This window comes from Nyctibius grandis, chromosome 5, assembly GCF_013368605.1.
Source record: "Nyctibius grandis isolate bNycGra1 chromosome 5, bNycGra1.pri, whole genome shotgun sequence".
Taxonomy (NCBI): domain Eukaryota; kingdom Metazoa; phylum Chordata; class Aves; order Nyctibiiformes; family Nyctibiidae; genus Nyctibius; species Nyctibius grandis.
In genome coordinates, this window is record NC_090662.1 from 66,049,897 (window position 1) to 66,072,409 (window position 22,513).

Here is a 22,513-nt window from a genome sequence, read left to right on the forward strand (position 1 = left end):
TATTCTATAACCAACAATAAATCCAGTTATTTTGGGGGGACATCAGGGTCTCTTTCTACCGCCCCCATCTCAAACTTCACTAATTCAGTTTGCAGGCATTAGAACATGTGGAGTCAAAGACAGAAGTCAAGATCAAACACCAAAAAACTTGCAGCACAAACCCATCTGTCTGTTTCACCTTCACCAAAGCTTGAAATATTCCTCAAAACTTCCCTCTGTATTGTATTATATACCATTGAGCAATTGGCAAACAGTATACAAAGCTCTAGCAAATATGACTGCTTCAGCTGATGCTAGTACTAATCTTGAGGGTATATAAATCAAGAGAGCAAGACTAATTTTGTTGAAGCAAACTTCCCAACTAGTCTAGGAATGTATATTCACTAGTAAAAATGACTGTACTACATTGAGTGAGGTAGTAATAAGTATATTTTAATAGCCTGAAGGCAGAACAAGAGAGCACAAGTCCAGTGCTGATTTAAAAAGAACTTCATGGAAATGTTTTTAAAGAAAAAAAGAGCAACCTGATTGAAGCACACATAATGAAGCATGTCAACAGCTTGAAATACCTCTTAGAAATTATTTTTACATTAAATTCCCTGAAATCCACTGCTTTGAGGGCAGCATCCCAATGACCCAAAGCTCTGGAAGAGCAAAAAGATGTTGGGAGCTCAATTTGTTAATCAAGCAGTTGCACACAAATGGCATCCAATGAACTCAGACTTACTATCTCCTCTCCTCTTCACAAGGAAGTGGGATGTTGCTGTTATCCCTATAAAAAGAAAGAAATTCTGCTGCATTTCAGAAAAAAGGGGTTTGCTGTTACTGCTCTTCAGCTGGAAGAAAGTATGATAGGATTTAAGACAGTGTTCCAGCACATGTATGTCAATTAGTAGTCCTAATGAGCAGATAAAACAGGACATTCTCCCACCTTGACTTCTATATCTAGAGAAGTTTTTCAGTTGTTTGAGATGCCAATACAGAACATTCACTTTTATATGAAATATTAATGGTGCATGCTCTATTTATTTCTAAATGTTAGTCGATAATCTAATCCAGATCTCCTTCCAGCATTCACATACAGACAGTACTGCCAAAATTTAGTCAGTAAGAATGTTAAGATTTGGGTTTTATACACTGAAATGGCATAATAGAATTTGAAAACCTACATCAGTAACAACAAACACATGTTTTTATTTTCTAGCCAAACAATTAGAGTACTCTTTGGAAGAGGAAAAGAGATAAAAGAAAATGTCTTTTCTTTACCCTTAGCCTTGTCCTTCTGGGAAAAAAAAAATATTAAAGGTAAGTTGAAAGAGAAAGTTGAAAAAGGGAAGGGAGCACAAAGGAAGAGTGGCAAAACAATAAATGGTAAGTATCATTGCCAAACCAAGGCACCATGTTATTCAAACACGAAAAATGTCCTGAATAGCTCAGGTAATAGCAAGTTTTTATTGTACTGAAACTATCAAATTTTTTTATCATGACATTATACCAGTCTTTTGCTATTCCAAATTAACCTACCACTGTTTTGGGAACATTTAGCCTCAATCACATCACTATGGATTTTGAAAGTACTCAAAACTCACAGCTACAGATCCTAGGAAAGTTGTTTAGGGGTCTTGTAGAAACAAAAAAGGTATTTTCTACACCAGTGTGGTTTATCAACTGACACTAATAATAAAGTCTTTCTTCAGATATTGTGCTGAACATAACCTTTTTCTCCCCTACCCCTCTCTCCTCCAGATACTAATTTTTAGTATACTCCACACCCATTGAAACTTCTAGTCACCTTAGTGTTCTCCATAATTATATACCACTTCGAAATAAATATTTTCTTGCTACAATAAATGAGACTACTACCTGAGGAAGATTCTTTTCTCTATTACTATGAATTTTCTGCTCACAATTATAGTGGACATACAGAAAACTTGATAACTTCTTGTTGATAGTTTTCCAAGTCACAGTTTATTTGTACTGGAATCACAAATAGGCAAAGCAATTCTCTCAAGTAACAGCATTTAGAGAACTAAGTAATGAAAAATAACGGCAATGCATGAAGCTAGATATTAAGTCATTTATATAGGCATGAACAAGTCACATGAGAAAGGACAGACTGGGAATTATTTTTGCTTTGTGGAGCTTTTTCCTTGGAATACCTACTAAAATTACAATGAACTTCAAGCATGCCAAGATTTGTTAAGAGTTCTTAAGCCACCAAATTCTTTTTTAAAACTAAAACTACAGTTATGTTCCCAATTGGAGGGAATAGTGCCTCATATAGGAAAGGTTGTCTCCAGTTACATTAAGAAAAAAACATGTCAAACTATTGAAATTCCTTGCAGCTGTTTCAGGGTAAATGTTGTTAACAATGCAGGAAGATTTCTAAAACAATGTATCAAAAGGCCAAAACAATCCTAAGTTTACAAAAGAAAAAAATATCTGTTACTCTCTCCTATATGGCATGCTCACAGCCTCATAGCTTTTGTTCCTTCCTTCTTAACTCCTAAAGTTCTCAGTTTCACCCCATCCCATTAGTTTAGGAACTGTATTTTTACCTACAAACTTGAAATTCTAATTCATCTTTTCTGCTGCAGAAGAAAGATTAAAGTCTTATTATGCAACATTTTTGTTGTCTTAAGTTGCTCTTTACCCTAAACAAAGCAGGTGACTAACAGTCCTTCCATTCCTCTCTCTACCAAAAGCAGGACTTACCTAACCCTCGTTGAAATCAACAAAATAAGTAGTCTAACAGTAGGGTATTACCCCATTTTCAGATAAATGAAGTATGATTCAAAAGAAGCAGACATAAGGTGGATGAACTCTTCTGAGATAAAATACCCTCTCTCCTGGCCAATTAAACTTTCGACATATTTTCATAAAGCAGAAAGGAGTGATAAGGACAACTGACAACAACAGACATAACTCAACAGATGTTCTATAGACTCTTCTGAATTCTAGACTCCTTCCACAAAATACCATTTACCAGAAGACATTTCACTTAAACAATAGATAACAAACTTGAAACTCTAAATTGTCTCTCAAAGAAAGACTGAGTTTCTTATTTTTACTCTTACCTGCTTCTGCTGGAGGGAACGAAAAAAATGAAAATGCTAGTTCCCCAGACTTCTTTTTCCTCAAGGGATAAGAGCAACAGCTTTGCCTCCTAACAAATGCCATTATAGTTAGGTGATCTTTCTGCATCCCTTCCAGTATTTAATGAGGATTGAAAGACAAAAATATTTCTTTGTCTTTCACTGTTGCCAGGAATTTGTTTTGGCACAATGGAAATACCCAGAGATTTTTTTATTTTTAAACGCCAATTGCAGTTCATAGCTACCTGTTTACTTTATTCACTCTCCATATTTTTAGAAACTAAACACATATGCATGATGTTGTGCCCTAGGTCTAAATATTAGCAATCTGCACTTCCCCACATAATTCTGTAGAAGTTGAGAGATCAGTTCCTCTTAAGGAAGGAAAGGGCATAATGATTTTTCCCCCCCCCCTCTTTTTATTTTTTTTTAATTTAGAGAAGTGTTTCTCCCTTCACTTCCAAGATTTTCCTAAATTTCTTTACTCAACACACATCTTGATGGGCCTCAGCATACAACCAAACTAATCATCACTACTGTGTTTTTCTTCCCTTGTCAAATATCATGGAACGAAACTTTATGGGACAAGTTCTAATAGAAGGTCATGAATTTGTACTATAGACTAACCATCTAACCACCTATCAGAGACAGCATGGTAAAAAGGTCATTAGAACAATTTTATGGAACTAATGCTACCATCACACATACTGCATAAGAAACTTCTCAGAAGAATCATTGACATTGAAAAGAAACATCATGTTGCTGTTTTCCGATTCAAAAATCATATGTGGATTCTCTTCTGAGTCAATTGTTAAAATGAGTGCATTATGCATAACAAAATTTACAACTGAATATTACAAGCAACCTGTACACATTTCAAGATGGTTGTATGAAATAATAACAAAAACTGATATTCAGTGTAAGAAGGTGATAAATGTACTACAGCACTTGAGATCTATGGTCACGGACAAGGAATTCATTGCGCTATGTGCTGCACAGTAAAGACAGAACAAAACTTATTTCTACCAAGAGACGTTACAATCCAAGACAAGAAATATATGGATTCATAGAGAAAGGAACTGAAATTAGTCATCGTAATGGGCATCCATCTCAACACATAGCACTGCTAAGTTTTGCGGAGAGGTTGATTTAAAAGTACCGAAAAAGGTTTTAAAGGAGGCTAATGAGTTCTGCAGATACCTATAGGAAAACTTTTCAGCCATAAGAAACAGTATAAAACAGACAGCTGAAAGAGCTAATCTGAAAATCAAGAAACGAACAATGAAGATTGGTATTGCAGGCTGAATGTAAGCAAGAACAGACATCTCAAAGAAGCAAATCAGAAATAATCAATGGGTTGGGATAGGTTAAAAAAAGTAGCTTATATCTACTATGAGTTAAAGGAACAGATTGAGATGCAAACATAAGAGTGGCATCTAGTGCCTAATCACTTTGATAACAACTGTTTGTACAGCGATCTCCGTGAAGAAAGGCAGGCCAATGCTGCAACTATCAAGTCCAAGAAAAATACACAGCAGCACATCAAAAAGCAAAATAAACCTTTAATAAATTATAGTTGAGTGGACATATGGACAGAGAAGAATATATTCCAGAGGTGTTATGGAGTGAAAAAATAAGAGGTAGGATACTGTCCTCAACGTTAAATACACCAGGAAAGATAGACATACTACCTCAAGACAAACAGCTGGGTATTCACAGGATGGTATAGAAGTAACAAAAGACACCAGTTTTGACGGAAGGGACACTTGGGTCAGATGTAGATCTGTGAACTGTTCATATAAAGCTGATAGCTGAACTTCTGTTTGTAGATGTATTCATCCACAAAGAAGGTACAGAAAGAGAAAAAGAAGAGAAAGACATGGCCCTATGAAGTCTTCACAGAAAAAGGAAGAAAATGAAAGAGTAGAAACATGCAAAAGAAACTCTGTAGAAATTGTTAGAAAGGCAAAAAGGAAACCAGAAAGAGACAAAATGAAAGCTGAACATTTCAAGAAAGAAAGCAGGATTTTATGTGAGAGGATGGAGATCAAAGATGAATGGCAGAGAATTATCTGAGTTTCAGTTAGAAAAGTCATTAGCTGTTTGGCAACAGCAATTTTAGTTGACGGGAAGGAGAAGCACGACTAAAGTGAACATAGGAATACCAGAAGAATAATTCCAGACTTCACAGGCATATAGTGTAGTTTAGATGGCAATGTTTGGCTGATAGAAAAGAGAATTGCAAACATAACGTGAAACACTCAGACATCTTATCTTGAGAGGACTCTATGCTGATTGAGGAACATTTACACTCTGAACTGCATGATTTTTATTTTCACTTTTTCAAATGGAAAAACATCTTGCGATATTTGGCCTCAGTTCCATGCTGTACTTTATCTCTCTGGTACAATAGGATAACACTGGAAGAAAGCCATAAAGACTGATGGTGATTACTAGAGGCAGTTTAGCAGCCTCAATGTTGCTTTAAGAAATGAGTTGTATAGCTCCAAGCAGCCATTCAGTTTAACATGTTAATCACATGTTACTATCCACATTGCTAAAGCAGATGAAGAAAGACCACCATCTACAAAAGATAACACTATACATGAGCTTTATAGTCTTCTAAGACGTCAAAGAAAGTTTAGAAGTGTGAACCACGGACTTCAGACCTGTTGCTTGTTTTCTTTGAATTTTGGTTTTCATAAGACAAAAGGTCATTTATATTTCAATATAGTCATCCTCAATTATATTAGGTACCTGGTGAGCATCAAAATCAGTTCTAGAAGTTGACTGAAAGACCTCAAAAATTATTGGCTAAAAACATTACGTGTTTAATTCTATTCTGCTACAGGTATATTCTGTCAATCATGGTGAAGCAAGACTAGGACAAGAGTACAACAGAAAAAGTCAGATTCTTATATTGTATTAACAAGGATCATAGAAGTCACAGAACCCTTATTAGAGTCAGGCACTACAAAAGCAGCACAGAAGAGTGCCATGATGAACCTTTGCATGCAATTCCTGCTACTGAAGTAGAACTCATTCAATTACTCAGAGACCTCTGAAAGAACTATTATTTGCACAGAAATTATGGTAGCTAAGCTGGTATTTTTGATTAGCAAAAAGTATTTCCATAAAAAGTTGTCACGGTTTAAAGCTGGGCCAGCTATTAACCCAGTGGCAGATGCTCTCTGTTAACTCTCTTCCCCCCCCACCCCCACCCTAAGGGAAAGGGAAAAGGGAGAGAGACTTACAGGTTGGAAAGTTAAAACAGTTTTAATAAACTATAGTAATGAAAAAGAGTATAATAGTAATAATAGAAATAATCAAATATATACAAATATACACAAAACCAAGATCGATAGCTTGGAAATCCTCCTCAGGCAGAGTTGCTCCCCCCAGCATGGGCAGAGGGGAAAATGCAGTAGCTCCACCCAGCACGGGCAGAGGGCAAAATGCAGTAGCTCTCCTGCCATCACACCTGCAGGCTTTTAACTGGAGAATTGGCAAAGCTGGTACCAATCAGTGGGAGACAGGAGGGCCCCTCCCTCCTGGGCCCCACATCCAGGAGGCAGTGGGTTAGTGATAAATAGGAAAGTGAGAATGACATGTATGGGATGGAATACCTTGTTGGTTAATTCTGGGCCAGCTGCCCTGTCTGCTCCTCCCTGCAGGTGCAACCCCCCTTCAGCTCTTCACTCATAAGCAGTGAGGAATTTAGCAGTGACCTTGGTTTCTCTAAGACTAATTGGCCTGGTTTGGGCCAAACCAGGACATTCCACCCCTTATTCCATACCATTCACGTCATACTCAGATCACCACTACCTTTTCATTTTCAAATATATATACACATATCACTAGTTTATGATTCATCTCTATACAAAAAGTTCATTAAGTTCATTTGGTTCAGGATTGTGGGTTTCCATCTGGCTAGCAGTCTCTCAGCAGTCTCTCTGGCTAGCAGTCTCTCTTTTGTCATGGTTCGTGCCCACGGGTTGCAGGTTAAAGATGTCAGACTCGAGGAGGTTACTGGACGCCACTTGATGAAGCTAGCTCCGGTCTCATCACCACTGACTTAACCTGAAAGACACTTATGCAGTAACAACATACAGTTCAGAATTAAGTACTCTCACCAAGAATCAGATCACCTTCAGGGACACATCGGACTTCACTATCTTGCAACATCACCCACCAAGTACATCCAGGTCCCTGAACAAAAGCAATCCCACGAATGGGTTTATCTTTGCCCGTTGCAGGAAGAACCCAGACAGTTTTTCCCAATAGATTCCTTTCATGCACCACAGGGACTTTATCTCCTTCTACTGTATGTAGAAGGTCTGACGGAGCAGGGCCAGCTCGATTGATAGATCCCCTGGTGTTAACTAACCAGGTAGCTTGTGCCAAATGCTTATCCCAGTTTTTAAAGGTTCCACCCCGCATTGCTTTCAGGGTAGTTTTTAACAGCCCATTATACCGTTCAATTTTCCCAGAGGCTGGTGCATGATAGGGGATGTGATATACCCATTCGATGCCATGCTCTTTGGCCCAGTTGTCTATGAGACTGTTTTTGAAATGAGTCCCATTGTCCGACTCAATTCTCTCTGGCGTGCCGTGTCGCCACAAGATTTGCTTTTCAAGGCCCAGAATAGTGTTCTGGGCAGTGGCATGGGGCACAGAGTATGTTTCCAACCATCCGGTGGTCGCCTCCACCATGGTAAGCACATAGCGTTTACCCTGGCGGGTTTGAGGGAGTGTGATGTAGTCAATTAGCCAGGCCTCCCCATATTTATATTTCAACCACCGCCCCCCATACCACAAAGGTTTTAACCGTTTGGCTTGCTTAACTGCGGCGCATGTTTCACAATCATGGATAACCTGTGCAATAGAGTCCATGGTTAAGTCCACCCCTCCGTTACGAGCCCATCTGTATGTTGCATCTCTCCCTTGATGACCTGAAGTGTCATGAGCCCACCGAGCTAAAAATAGTTCACCTTTATGTTCCCAGTCCAAATCTATTTGGAACACTTTAGCAGCTTGATCCGCTTGTTGGTTGTTTCGCTGTTCCTCAGTTGCCCGACTTTTAGGTACGTGAGCATCTACGTGACGTACCTTCACGACTAGTTTCCCTAGCCGAGCAGCAATATCTTGCCACAATTCAGCAGCCCAAATAGGTTTACCTTTGCGCTGCCAGTTGCTTTGCTTCCACTGCTTTAACCACCCCCACAAGGTATTTGCTACCATCCATGAGTCAGTATAAAGATACAGCCTTGGCCACTTTTCTCGTTCAGCAATGTCTAAAGCCAGCTGGATGGCTTTTACCTCTGCAAATTGACTTGATTCACCTTGTCCTTCTGTGGCTTCCGTGACTCGTCGTATGGGACTCCATACAGCAGCTTTCCACTTCCGATGCTTTCCTACAAGACGGCAGGATCCATTGGTGAACAGGGCATACTGCTTCTCATCCTCTGGTAGTTCATTATATGGTGGGGCTTCTTCAGCACGTGTCACCTCCTTTTCTGGTGGCATTCCGAAGTCTTTGCCGTCTGGCCAGTCCATGATCACTTCTAAGATTCCTGGGCGATTAGGGTTTCCTATTCGAGCCCTCTGTGTAATTAATGCAATCCATTTACTCCATGTAGCATCAGTTGCATGATGGGTAGTGGGAACCTTACCCTTGAACATCCAGCCTAGTACTGGTAATCGAGCTGCTAGGAGAAGCTGTGCTTCAGTACCAATTACCTCTGAAGCAGCTCTAACTCCTTCATATGCTGCCAGTATCTCTTTTTCATTTGGGGTGTAATTGGCCTCGGAACCCTTGTATCCTCGACTCCAAAATCCTAGGGGTCGACCTCGAGCCTCCCCTGGTACTTTCTGCCAGAGGCTCCAGGTAGGACCATTGTCCCCAGCTGAGGTTGTAGAGCACATTTTTAACATCTTGTCCCGTACGGACTGGTTCCAAGGGCTACTGCATGCACATCTCTTGTTTAATCTGTTCAAAAGCCTGTCGTTGTTCAGGGCCCCACTGAAAATCATTCTTCTTTCTGGTCACTTGATAAAGAGGGCGTACAATCTGGCTGTAATCTGGAATATGCATTCTCCAGAAACCCACAACGCCTAAGAAGGTTTGTGTTTCCTTTTTGTTAGTTGGTGCGGACATAGCTGTTATTTTGTTGATCACCTCTATCGGGATCTGGCGACGCCCATCTTGCCATTTAATCCCTAAAAACTGGATCTCCCGGGCAGGTCCCTTGACCTTGCCTCTTTTTATGGCAAAACCAGCTTTCAGAAGAATTTGGATTATTTCTCCCCTTTGTCAAAAACTTCTGCTGCTGTATCACCCCATACAATGATGTCATCAATGTATTGCAAATGTTCTGGAGCTCCACCCTTTTCTAGTGCAGTCTGGATCAGTCCATGGCAAATAGTAGGACTGTGTTTCCACCCCTGGGGCAGTCGATTCCAGGTGTACTGGATACCTCTCCAGGTAAAAGCAAACTGTGGCCTGCACTTTGGTGCCAAAGGAATAGAGAAAAATGCATTAGCTATGTCTATGGTGGCATACCACTTGGCTGCCTTTGACTCCAGTTCGTATTGAAGTTCTAGCATGTCTGGCACAGCAGCACTCAGCGGTGGCGTAACTTCATTTAGGCCACGATAGTCCACAGTTAATCTCCATTCTTCATCAGACTTTCGCACTGGCCATATAGGACTATTAAAGGGTGAGCGAGTCTTGCCAATCACTCCTTGATTTTCTAATTGTCTAATCAGTTTATGAATGGGGATCAGGGAGTCTCGATTGGTGCGATATTGTCGTCGGTGCACCGTGGTAGTAGCAATTGGCACCTGTTGTTCTTCAACCTTCAGCAACCCCACAACAGAAGGATCTTCTGAGAGGCCAGGCAAGGTAGACAGCTGTTTAATGTCCTCAGTCTCTACAGCTGCTATACCAAAGGCCCATCATCTATACCCTTTTGGGTCCTTGAAATACCCTCTCTTGAGGTAGTCTATGCCAAGGATGCACGGAGCATGTGGGCCAGTCACAATGGGGTGCTTTTTCCATTCGTTTTTAGTTAGGCTCACTTCGGCCTCCAATACAGATAACACTTGAGATCCTCCTGTTACTCCTGAAATACTGATAGATTCTGCCCCTTTATGATCCGATGGCATTAGGGTGCACTGTGCACCAGTGTCTACCAAGGCTCGATACCTTTGTGGTTTTGATGTGCCAGGCCATCGAATCCACACAGTCCAATAACCTCGGTTGTCCCTCTCCTCCACCTGGCTGGAGGCAGGGCCCCCCTAATTAAGAAATGGATTCGTGCTGCTCACAGGGACTGGACCTTCATTTCTCCTATTCACACTTGGGAAAAAGGGATTTGAGGCCCATCTACCCTGACTGGGGTCCTGCTCACTGGTAACTGGAGCAGCCATCCTCCTAGAAAAATTCTCTCTGGTATTTCTTTTAGCTTGCAACTTGCGTACTCGTGCCTGTAGGGTACTGGTAGGTTGTCCATGCCATCTGCTCATGTCCTCCCCATAACCACGCAGGGCAAACCACAGGATACCTCGTGATGTGTTCAGTTTCCTTTGAGCTGGTCCTGTAGGAGAGCGTTTTCTCCTAACAGCTGCAACATGGGCCTGTGTAGGTAGAGAGTCAAGTTTATTCTCGATCTTGGACAGTTTGTCTGACAGTTGTTTAAATGAGTCCTTGTTCTCCTTAGTCAGTTTTTCCACAGCCGAGATGCGGGTCTGCAGTGGGGAAGAAATACTATCTTCATACTGTCGCATACAGTTAGCCATTTCGCCCACACTAGGTCGTGCCATATTATCTTCTCCCCATACTAATATTGACAATGTATGGGTATATGTCGGTGGAGCATTCTTCACAACCTTCCGGAACATGGATCGGTTGCATTCCACTTCATCAGGATCTACAGGATCTACAACTTCCCGTGGGTGTCTATAAATGATCTCTTGCACAGCCAGTTCTCTAAGGTAGTTAATACCTTTTTCTATAGTGGCCCATTTGCTTAGGTGACTCATAACATCATCTTTATAGGGATACCTGCTCTTTACAGCTGACGAGAGTCGCCTCCAGAGACTGATAGTGTTTGACTTTCTTGCGAGCACCTTATCAATACCACCATCTCTGGAGAGGGATCCCAACTGTCTGGCTTCTCTGCCATCTAATTGCATGCTGTCTGCCCCATTTTCCCAGCATCGGAGCAGCCAGGTAATAATAGGTTCACCGTCGTAACGGCTGAAGTCTTTCCTTATATTTCTCAGGTCCTTCAGGGATAAGGAGTGGTAGGTTATCTCTGCATCCGAGTCCTCCTCTTGTGATAGTTCTGCTTCAGAAGGACCTTTCTTCTGTGATGGGTCTACTTTAAAAGGACGATCAAGGAAACCCCCATCTGTGTCAGGCCCTAACTCTGCCTGAGAAGGGCCCTCACCTGGGTCATATGATGGCTCTGCCTTAGAAGGCTCTGAGTCATCATCCTCCTCTTCACGAGCTGATTTCTTTCGGTATTTCTTCCTGGTTACAGGAGCAATTGGTACAGAATCGATAGATGCTGGGGTCTGAGTAGATGCAGTGGCTGTTGTGGGAGTGCTGAGACTCATTAGAGTCTGAGTAGCTGCAGTGGCCATCTTGGGGGGTGTAGCAGCTGTGGTGCAGGCTGCCGAGGTTTCAGTGGGTTTAGTGGCTGTAGCGGCAGTACACGCTGTAGGATCTGAGGTGGCTGCACAACACCTACAACTGTCCCTGCACCGATATTTAATCTTATCCCACATCAGAAACACATTCAGGACAACCAAAAATAAAAACATGCCACCTAGACAGCACCATCCTAATTTCGCAAAATCTAGTGGAATCAGCTTGGCAGAAAAGGAGAAGGTACTATTTCCCAAAGTAAAACTGGAAGTGTAATCATTAACAGAATCAGCTAAAGGACGCCTGGAGCGTGCAGCTCAAGTCGCTGCTACTGATTCGCAATTAAAGCTGCCCATCATTGTGTCATAGAGATAAGAGATCGGAATAGTAACTGCCCAGTTTATCACAGCATAAATCAGTATCAAACCCCATACCAAAACAATACATTTCGACCAGCGCCCACTGCTAAACTGCATGTAAACATTCATAAGAAGCAAGCAATAACACAGTGCCCACGGCAGGTAAGGCATCATTGCAATACTCAATTGTGAAAGAAACTCCATAAAAAGATGAGATAACACAGCATTCAAAAATGACATCACCATCTTCACTATCTGTTTTAACTTTCCAACCCCTCGTAAATCTCAAAGGAAGAAATCTGATATTCTCTCAGCTGAGCTCTCCGGGTCTCCTCCCACCAGAGCCAGGATTCAACTTATCAGAGCAACCTGTTGGAGCTTCTCTCGTGCCCCACCTTGGGCACCAATAAATCTGTCACAGTTTAAAGCTGGGCTGGCTATTAACCTGGTGGCAGATGCTCTCTGTTAACCCTCTCCCCCCACCCTAAGGGAAAGGGAAAAGGGAGAGAGACTTATGGGTTGGAAAGTTAAAACAGTTTTAATAAACTATAGTAATGAAAAAGAGTATAATAAGAATAATAGAAATCATCAAATATATACAAAACCAAGACTGAGAGCTTGGAAATCCTCCTCAGGCAGAGTTGCTCCCCCCAGCATGGGCAGAGGGGAAAATGCAGTAGCTCCCCCTGCCATCACACCTGCAGGCTTTTAACTGGAGAATTGGCAAAGCTGGTACCAATCAGTGGGAGACAGGAGGGCCCCTCCCTCCTGGGCCCCACATCCAGGAGGCAGTGGGTTAGTGATAAATAGGAAAGTGAGAATGACATGTATGGGATGGAATACCTTGTTGGTTAATTCTGGGCCAGCTGCCCTGTCTGCTCCTCCCTGCAGGTGCAACCCCCCTTCAGCTCTTCACTCATAAGCAGTGAGGAATTCAGCAGTGACCTTGGTTTCTTTAAGACTAATTGGCCTGGTTTGGGCCAAACCAGGACAAAAGTAAAAATAGTTTCATAATATGAATCAGGCTCAAGACTCGTATTTTTGATAGTTTGTGTCAAAAACCTTGTAAGTTTCCAGAAAAGGTCTCAAATGTGACAGGTAATTACTTTTAGATAATAATTTTGCTACTTTGATACTGAACACAGCTGTTTATTAATCCAATTACAAAACCTCCATTTAGATAAGGAAATCTATTTCAACATATTATGACAGGGCTTTTCAGTTTACTTCCTTTTAACGACCTTCTGCTTCTTAAACATGTAACATGTTAAAATTTCCCTCATGTCCAGTGGCAGAAGGATATTTTCTGTTGTGTTGTTCTAGAACTAATTCTGATGGCTTAAAACACCTCTGTTTTCTTCCTTATATACTAATTATATTTGTGTTTTTACCTGTTACCAGGACTACGTTTGTAAAAAATATTGTCACTACTTTTATTTAGTGCTCTCTTGAAATGCTGTGGAAGATACAAGCTCTGCCTTTTTCCATAGTCCCAACATTCAGGTTTGACAATTTGGAGGGAAAAAAGGCTATGTAAAATGCAGTACACTGGAAGACTGCAATTTTCAGAAACATTGAAGTTTTTCTTTTGAATAGCGCCACTCACAACACCAATTACTCTTGTAATGTTCCATTTCATCTACAAAATAGTGAACATTAGCATCTTTATTTTATTGTTCACAAAGCAATGTTAAGGAAATGTCCTTGGAATGTTAAAAATAAAAGGTATCCTCCCAACAATGCAATGAAAAAGTCATTATTAGACTTCTAGAATGCCTATCTTATCAGAACTGAAATCAGGTGCCTGTGTTCAGTTTTATCTCTGTTTTCACATAGCTTCAGTTTTATTTCCATAGTTCTGAAATACACAGATAGTTAAATGAAGAGATACAGACTAACTCAGTATATTTCTATTAAGACATCTTCATTAGGACATACTTTTAAGTTTAAAGCCTTTCTCTTCTGGAGTTTTAAATATTTCCATTCATACTACGACACTGTTCAAGTTGGGCCAGTTACCACAGGTTAATCACAATTACATTTCTTTAGCTATGGGATACATTTCAGCCAAGTATTTTTGAATTTTAATACTGTTATTTTCCTGTTAACATTATTATTTCAGTGCATCTATAGTCGCATAGCAATTCCTACAGAGTACCTTAATTACTTTTTCATCCATAGATTTCTGAATACATTGTCTAAGAGGTTTTGGAGAAGATCCATTGGATTGTGCTGGAGATCTATATTAAAGAGACAAGAAGTATTCAGAACATGTAAAAGCAGTTAGTTAAGAAAAATAGTTACCATACCAAGTTCCTCAGAAGCAGGAAGGCACGTATCTTCACTCTCCAAGCCTTACTTGGTTTTCTCCCTTCCTAGGTAACCACAATGTACTGTGACAACTGAAGACAGTATACTGAAACAAAACCTACAGTTCTAATTTCTGTTATCATTTTGCAGCATGTTTACAGTATTGTAGTTCTGCAGCCACAGTATTATTATTTGTAATGCTGGTGATCAGTTACCAAGTCACCACTCTACCTAAACTCCCTTGAATAGCATCTGGTTGACATTCAGAATAATTTTCCTCATATTTACAGACTTTAATAGAAGTACTCACACAAACAAAATGCTTCCACCATCCTATATTTCAGTATGTGAATAGTTACATACATTAATAAAAAATCTTGATGCATATAATGTAAAAAATTAATGATGCATATAAGAAGGGATTTTTTGGTCTTTAAATAAGAACTAATCTGTGCATCTGTAAATAATGACTTCTCTGTTTATGCTCATGGCAGGCCAGTGTGCATGAGGACAGTTTTTTCCAAAATAACTCATTCTTTATTTATTTAGCTCATTCTATTCAATTATTCCATAAATAAATTCTATTTTATTTAGCTCATGCTTTATATTATTTATTTCTGTTTGTCTGTGGTGCAAAATTTCTGCAGGTCTTGCAATATTTTTGCTATTTAAATTGCCAAAATATGTAGCTTCAGCATGCTCCTGTCTAAATTGTTATTCTGATTCATTAGTCCTCTTTATACCCAGTAATGACAAAATTCTCAGCATCCCACTTCTCCAACAACCGATGATTCCTCGGGATAAGCAACTGATTAAATCATCACTGCTTCTCCAGTGTATGGATAGGTTAATTTCCTTTTCAGTGCCCACAGAAATGGGTTTGCAAGAGATTCTTTGTTTTGTACACCAGATCAACACAGATATTCCTTAAAATAGAAGGAACTTTTAAAAAGCAAGAAAAGAAAGGAGCAAGAAGTAATGACTGGCTTTAACATCAATAGGATAGGAAGATGATGGGAATGATATAAAAAACAGCAGCAAACAAAATGTTGCCCAAACCCTGAATACCTGTTCAACTTGCAAAAACAGAAAAAGAGAACCTTTATTGCAAAAAGTTATTTAAATCCGGAATCCGTGCTCATGCAAAATTTAACTCTAAAACATAAATAATATCATTAATATCAGAATTACCTTACTTTGATTTCAATATCATCAATACATTTTATGTTTACTTAAAAAATGTAAAAATACTATGGGAAAAAGTACATTTCTGCCTTGCATGCAGCTTCAAAATACAAAAAAAATAGCAAGAGAATTTTATTTGAACTTCTATAATGCATATCTAAAAAGAATATTTTCCAGAAGACTGAAATGCGGTGTTTACAGAAGGAAAATATTTGACGGATATACTAAAGGACAGACTAAGAAAAACTTCAGCTTGGTTAGGATGTTCTGAAACACTGAAGATGTATTGTCAGTGCTTACATTTTAAGTTCCTAAACATACATGCATTTCACAAATTACAAAGAAAATATTTTTAATTAAAGAAAGCAAACAAAAAGTTAAACACAATAGCTGCTTCTCAGCAGTAGCTTTTTTGCAGGATTTCAGTGTAGAGATAAATCTAACCAATTGACCTACAAGTTTATTAAAAGAAGAGTAAAACAAAGCAAGAAAAATTCCTGAAATGCTGACGTTTTGAGAAAGAGGTGCTCTCATTTGACCTCAGTCTTTACCTGAAAACTAACAGTGTGCTCTCAAACTGACCAGAAGCCAGACAAAACTACTCAAACTTTAAACATATTTTGGGACTCTTCAGTAATGAAATCTGTAGAAATAACAAAAAGCATTGTGAAAAACCTCAAAACAAAAACTACCATGTGATCAAAAACCATAAAACAATAACTACCATATGAGGTGACCAACAATTTGATGCACAGAATCAGATTACCAAAAAGTATCTGAGAACTGCAGTGACATTTGATGCCAAAGGCACTGCCATTTATCCTGTAAACTGTTCCAGATTTACTATTAACAATAGATTGGCAAAAAAACTGCAAACGCTCTAGATCAAATATTTCAGACATAAGCATTAACAAAAAAGTGCTGTACAATAGAGGTGCCTCTACATTGACATAAATTCAAGTGACACCTTAACTATCCTGTGTAGTATTAAGGTGTTCCACATTCATAAAGCAATTGGAGCCTTACAAGTAAAGCTGCTAGAGAAATGCAGAACAGAAAGATTTGATAAAACTCGAGAACAGGTGTTGTTGCAAATTTCATTTCAGTTTTTGCAAAGTTTTTTATTCCTAAAACAATTCTTCAGAGTCTTAAATTCAATAATTTGAATAAACTACTTCCAAATCAAATTTTTAAATGGAAGCACACATATAATATTAAAAAATATATACTGGAAAATAAAATCTGAAACAAATTTACCACTGAGAATTACTAAGGAAAACACAAGAATTGTCTAGATTACAATACAAATGCCTAGATAGCAGTACCTACTTACATCTACACTGACAAGATTTTAAGTTAAACAAATGACTTACCCTTTTGGGGAAAATTCAAGGAAATTAATTCAGCTGAAAAATCAAATTATGTAAGTGAAACCTAAGCACCTAGTGGGCACTCTTATTCAGAAATAAGTGGTTTAAAACACATTTTAAGTTAGAAAGTTACTTGAAAAAAAAAAAAATCAAGATTTCTGGCTCTGAATAATAGTGGTGTTTAACTCAGAATTCAAGTGGGCCTTGACTCCATTCCCATAGAGCATTAACCTAAATCTGATGAAGCTTCTTTTCATTCTGATAAAAATACAACCATGGTGAGGTCTATTAAATTAATGAAAGAATTTTAAAAAGCAATGTGGATCAATTTTCCTGAATTGGAAGTAATGGAAAAATAAGAGACTGAAATCAGGGGTATTTTAAGCTTGTTACATAGAAATGTATAGCTACAGCTATCCACAGATATTTGAGGTAAAAGAAATATTCCACAAAATGTTGTTACAAGCTGCCTTTTATATTAAAAATTATTACAGGTTCATGTAGAATTCCTACTAGTGAAACTATTCTTTTTTGTTTTATTAGAATGTGCTTGTTCCTCTGGTTTCATAAAAGAGGTTGAACGATAAATCTAACAGAAACCCTAAAATTCTTCGACTTTTAGGATCCTCCATCTTCCAATTTAGGACCTATCACTGTTTTTCCTTGCTGTTATCCTCACAGCCTTGCACCTGCATACTCTGACACTGTTGTTATGGTGGGCTCTCTTTGGAAACAACTGCCACCAGCATAAGAAACACTCCCTTCTTCCCCACTTTTTCCTACCCTTTTCATTGTAGCTCTTTTATGTTAGGGAACCCAAAAATGTGCATGCACAGAGCTTAATAAGCAACTGCCCACGCAGCCCCTGCCCTGATGAACCGTTAAAGGCATGAAAAGCAGGGACAACCAATAAGGGGGTTGAGCAGGTCCTTATGAAGACAATATGGTTATCCTGGGAAAAGCACTACTGGGGAACCAACCACTGTACTACAGAGGATGCTTGTCTGGGAACCCCTGCTGCTTTACTTCCCAGCTGGCCACCAGGGAGAGTTTTCTCTTTCCTCTCCTCTCCCTCTCCCTCCTCTTTTGATTTTATTCTTCCCCAAAAGCAACTTTCACCATTAGAGTCAGTGTATGCCATCAGCTACAGACCCAGCTAATAAATCTTCATGCATGTGAATTTGTTTCAACATTTTTTATGCAATACTATCACGATTGGTGGATCATGATATGAAAAACTGTCTCCACAAAATAATTACTATGTAGAAAGAAAACGGGATATAATCCAAAAATCTCTTGTGTCATAGGTTGACAAAGGAGGCATCTTCAAATTGAATAGTAATCTATTTAGCTACTGAACAGTCAGTATTTGAACTTAGGAGTTCAAATTCAACTTAAGAGGTGAGTATCTGGAAGGTTTGTTGCAAAGGATATTCCTTCATGGGTTGTGCAGCCCAGAAATCTACTAGCTCAAAAAGCCCATATTACAAAAGTACCTTGATGATACAGAAAATGTGAATGAGGAGGTACAATAATTTTGAGAACTTGAGACTGTTTTAAGAATGCTTTCCCTTTACACCTAACCTCACCGCAGACTGCATTTTGGTCATTTGCTTTGTGTAAGTAATATCAAGGCTTTGTTAGCCACTCAGTATAAGATCTTTAAAAACAAACAAACCAACCCAACACAAACACAACCAACCTTCTAGTACTCACCTGAAGAGTGTCAAAACCGAGGGGAATCCAAACAAATTTAAGCTTTCATCATCATATAATAGTTCTGCTTTGTTCTGCGTAGGAGGATTGGCAGCTTCTTCATCCAGAAGAACTAGTAAGACCTTTACAGTATCTCTGCCACAATACACAGTGCCATGATTTATGGAATGCAATTTTGGCTGGAAGTGAATAAAATTAAAAGGAACATACAACAGTAAAGGTCAGTAAGCCAGACCAATAGCTCACCTCCAAAAGCAACCCATATCAGCACAAGGTGTAAGAATCCCCTCCTTCCCTTTTGCAGTAAGCATTCATGGGGAACCTCCTCATGGGAAAGTTTTTACCTCATCCCAAGCAATTAGTAGAGTTTAGATCACTGCCAGCTGGAGGTATACACTGATGAGCAAGTCACACAGATAAATATACAAATCTGTGAGGAAAGCATGCAGCAGAAATTAACACATTATTTTCTCACAACTGATTTGAGTGCTATAGGGTACACAAACATATTTTGGTGAAGTCCCACTCTTCTGACTAACTGAATCTGCTAAAGCAGTTGGTTAAAAGTGATATTTCCATCACGATTTGACAACAGAGGTACTTGGCACAATCTTCTGTTGTTTGGAACAGTACGAATTCCTCACAACTTTCCACAAGAATAAAAAATTCCTTAAAGAAAATAATAATACATATCTGGAAGTGTTCAATGCTACAGTCAGCAGTACAGATGTAGAACTCCATAGCCACTACGGGACTGCAAGAACTACAAGTTTGCTGTACTTTTCTTTAAAAGTACTAGGAATTCCACAGAGAAATTTAGTGCTTAATACACAGTAGTAGATGTTAAAAACTATAGGCTTTCTTATTTACCAATACACAGAAACATTGAATAGCCTGACTTTTTTTCAGAAGGATAGGACAAGCAATGAACTGCATTTATCTAATCAGTTAACTGCTTTTAAATACAGGTCTTGAAAAGATCAAATTCTATTTCTCTCTCTATTTGAGACACATCAATTAGTGTATATAGGTTTCAAGAAAACCATAGCAACACATGTCAGTCAGTTACTATAAGTTATAATCAATACCTAGAAATAGCTATTACAGAAATGCTTGTTTACTTGGCTTTACAGATTTGGCCTATTTCCATACCATTTAATTTCCTCAAAATTTATTCTGAACCTCTTCAGTCATTACATCACCACATCATAGATTTTTATAAAGTGTCATGTGTGTCATGGTAAATTTGTCTTAATGAGAAAAGTACGAATTTGGCATCATCTTGACTGATTATACACAAAGGAAAAAAAATCTTTAGCATATAACACAACCTCCTAACTGCCAAAAGATGGCCTTCAGAAATCTCATGTACTCCAACAACACTGACTTGGTGTACTATCCATGGATTAAAATCCTATTGTCCAAGGCACAATAAGAACTTTAGGCAAGACAACAATCTGTCATAAAAGTCTTGTTTATTAGTAAGCTTAAAATCATGACTCAAATTATTTTTTTAAGAAAAATAGTTGATCAGTCTTTCAAGAGTAGTGACCATTAGCTGCTCCAGACTACTCTGGTTAGTTCCAGAAACACCAGCCAGATTCCACTTACAGTAGTAATTTTGTCAGGAAGAAAGTAATCATAATTCCTATTAGTCACTTGTGCAGGTTTCAACACAAAGTAGTGCTTCCTGCTGCATAAAGTAATAACTTTTCCTGGAGCTCTAGATTCTTATGAAACAGTATTTGCAGGAAAACTGAGCAATGATGGAAGAAAACTGCCACTGCCAGGAGAAAAGCAAATATTTTTCTAACAATGCAACTCTCTTCAGGTACATTTTATGAGGAAGCAGCCTTCCCAGGAGCTAGTGGAGGCATCATTTTCAGCTCTAGAGTTAAGACCATATTTTAAATTTGAACTCAAATGATTTAACCTCTTATGTATGAAAAAACTAATATGCTATCAAAATCAGAACTTATTCTGAATATAGATAATTTTTTCTGAAAAATTCCAGCATCAGGGTTTGGGGGTTTCTTTAGAAAGTAAAAAAAAACAAAATACAATAAAAAAAAACCAGCTACATGTGAAAGTCAGCACAGAACATTAATCTTTGCTGTCCTGAGATCTTTAATGGAACCAATACAGATGCTCTAATTTTTTTTATACAGGTCAAATTCATTTGGAAAACTTACAGGTTTTTGGGGGTTGGTTTTGTGTCCTGGTTTGGCCCAAACCAGGCCAATTAGTCTTAGAGAAACCAAGGTCACTGCTGAATTCCTCACTGCTTATGAGTGAAGAGCTGAAGGGGGGTTGCACCTGCAGGGAGGAGCAGACAGGGCAGGTGGCCCAAGACTGACCAACAAGGTATTCCATCCCATACATGTCATTCTCACTTTCCTATTTATCACTAACCCACTGCCTCCTGGAGGTGGGGCCCAGGAGGGAGGGGCCCTCCTGTCTCCCACTGATTGGTACCAGCTTTGCCAATTCTCCAGTTAAAAGCCTGCAGGTGTGATGGCAGGGGGAGCTACTGCATTTTCCCCTCTGCCCATGCTGGGGGGAGCAACTCTGCCTGAGGAGGATTTCCAAGCTCTCAGTCTTGGTTTTGTATATATTTGATGATTTCTATTATTCTTATTATACTCTTTTTCATTACTATAGTTTATTAAAACTGTTTTAACTTTCCAACCCATAAGTCTCTCTCCCTTTTCCCTTTCCCTTAGGGTGGGGGGAGAGGGTTAACAGAGAGCATCTGCCACCAGGTTAATAGCAGCCCAGCTTTAAACTGTGACAGATTTTATTGGTGCCCAAGGTGGGGCACGAGAGAAGCTCCAAAGGTTGCTCTGATAAGTTGAATCCTGGCTCTGGTGGGAGGAGACCCGGAGAGCTCAGCTGAGAGAATATCAGATTTCTTCCTTTGAGATTTACGAGGGGTTGGAAAGTTAAAACAGGATAGTGAAGATGGTGATGTCATTTTTGAATGCTGTGTTATCTCATCTTTTTATGGAGTTTCTTTCACAATTGAGTATTGCAATGATGCCTTACCTTGCCGTGGGCACTGTGTTATTGCTTGCTTCTTATGAATGTTTACATGCAGTTTAGCAGTGGGCGCTGGTCGAAATGTATTGTTTTTGGTATGGGGTTTGATACTGATTTATGCTGTGATAAACTGGGCAGTTTACTATTCCGATCTCTTATCTCTATGACACAATGATGGGCAGCTTTAATTTGCGAATCAGTAGCAGCGACTTGAGCTGCACGCTCCAGGCGTCCTTTAGCTGATTCTCGTTAATAATTACCACTTCCAGTTTTACTTTGGGAAATAGTACCTTCTCCTTTTCTGCCAAGCTGATTCCACTAGATTTTGCGAAATTAGGATGGTGCTGTCTAGGTGGCATGTTTTATTTTTGGTTGTCCTGAATGTGTTTCTGATGTGGATAAGATTTAAATATCGGTGCAGGGACAGTTGTAGGTGTTGTGCAGCCACCTCAGATCCTACAGCGTGTACTGCCGCTACAGCCACTAAACCCACTGAAACCTCGGCAGCCTGCACCACAGCTGCTACACCCCCAAGATGGCCACTGCAGCTACTCAGACTCTAATGAGTCTCAGCACTCCACAACAGCCACTGCATCTACTCAGACCCCAGCATCTATCGATTCTGTACCAATTGCTCCTGTAACCAGGAAGAAATACCGAAAGAAATCAGCTCGTGAAGAGGAGGATGATGACTCAGAGCCTTCTAAGGCAGAGCCATTCATATGACCCAGGTGAGGGCCCCTTCTCAGGCAGAGTAGGCCTGACACAGATGGGGGTTTCCTTTGA

At 39.4% G+C, this 22,513-nt stretch overlaps 1 protein-coding gene across 1 annotated transcript in view; it reads right to left on the bottom strand.

The window, feature by feature from the left end:
- PARPBP (PARP1 binding protein) overlaps window positions 1-22,513 on the bottom strand; it is a 65,117-nt gene that overhangs the window by 3,517 nt on the left and 39,087 nt on the right. The window contains exons 8-9 of the mRNA XM_068400822.1: window positions 18,689-18,867; window positions 14,266-14,347 (exon numbers count right to left, since the gene is read on the bottom strand). Coding sequence (XP_068256923.1) covers window positions 14,266-14,347; window positions 18,689-18,867 — 261 coding nt within the window. The remainder of the gene's footprint in view (window positions 1-14,265; window positions 14,348-18,688; window positions 18,868-22,513) is intronic.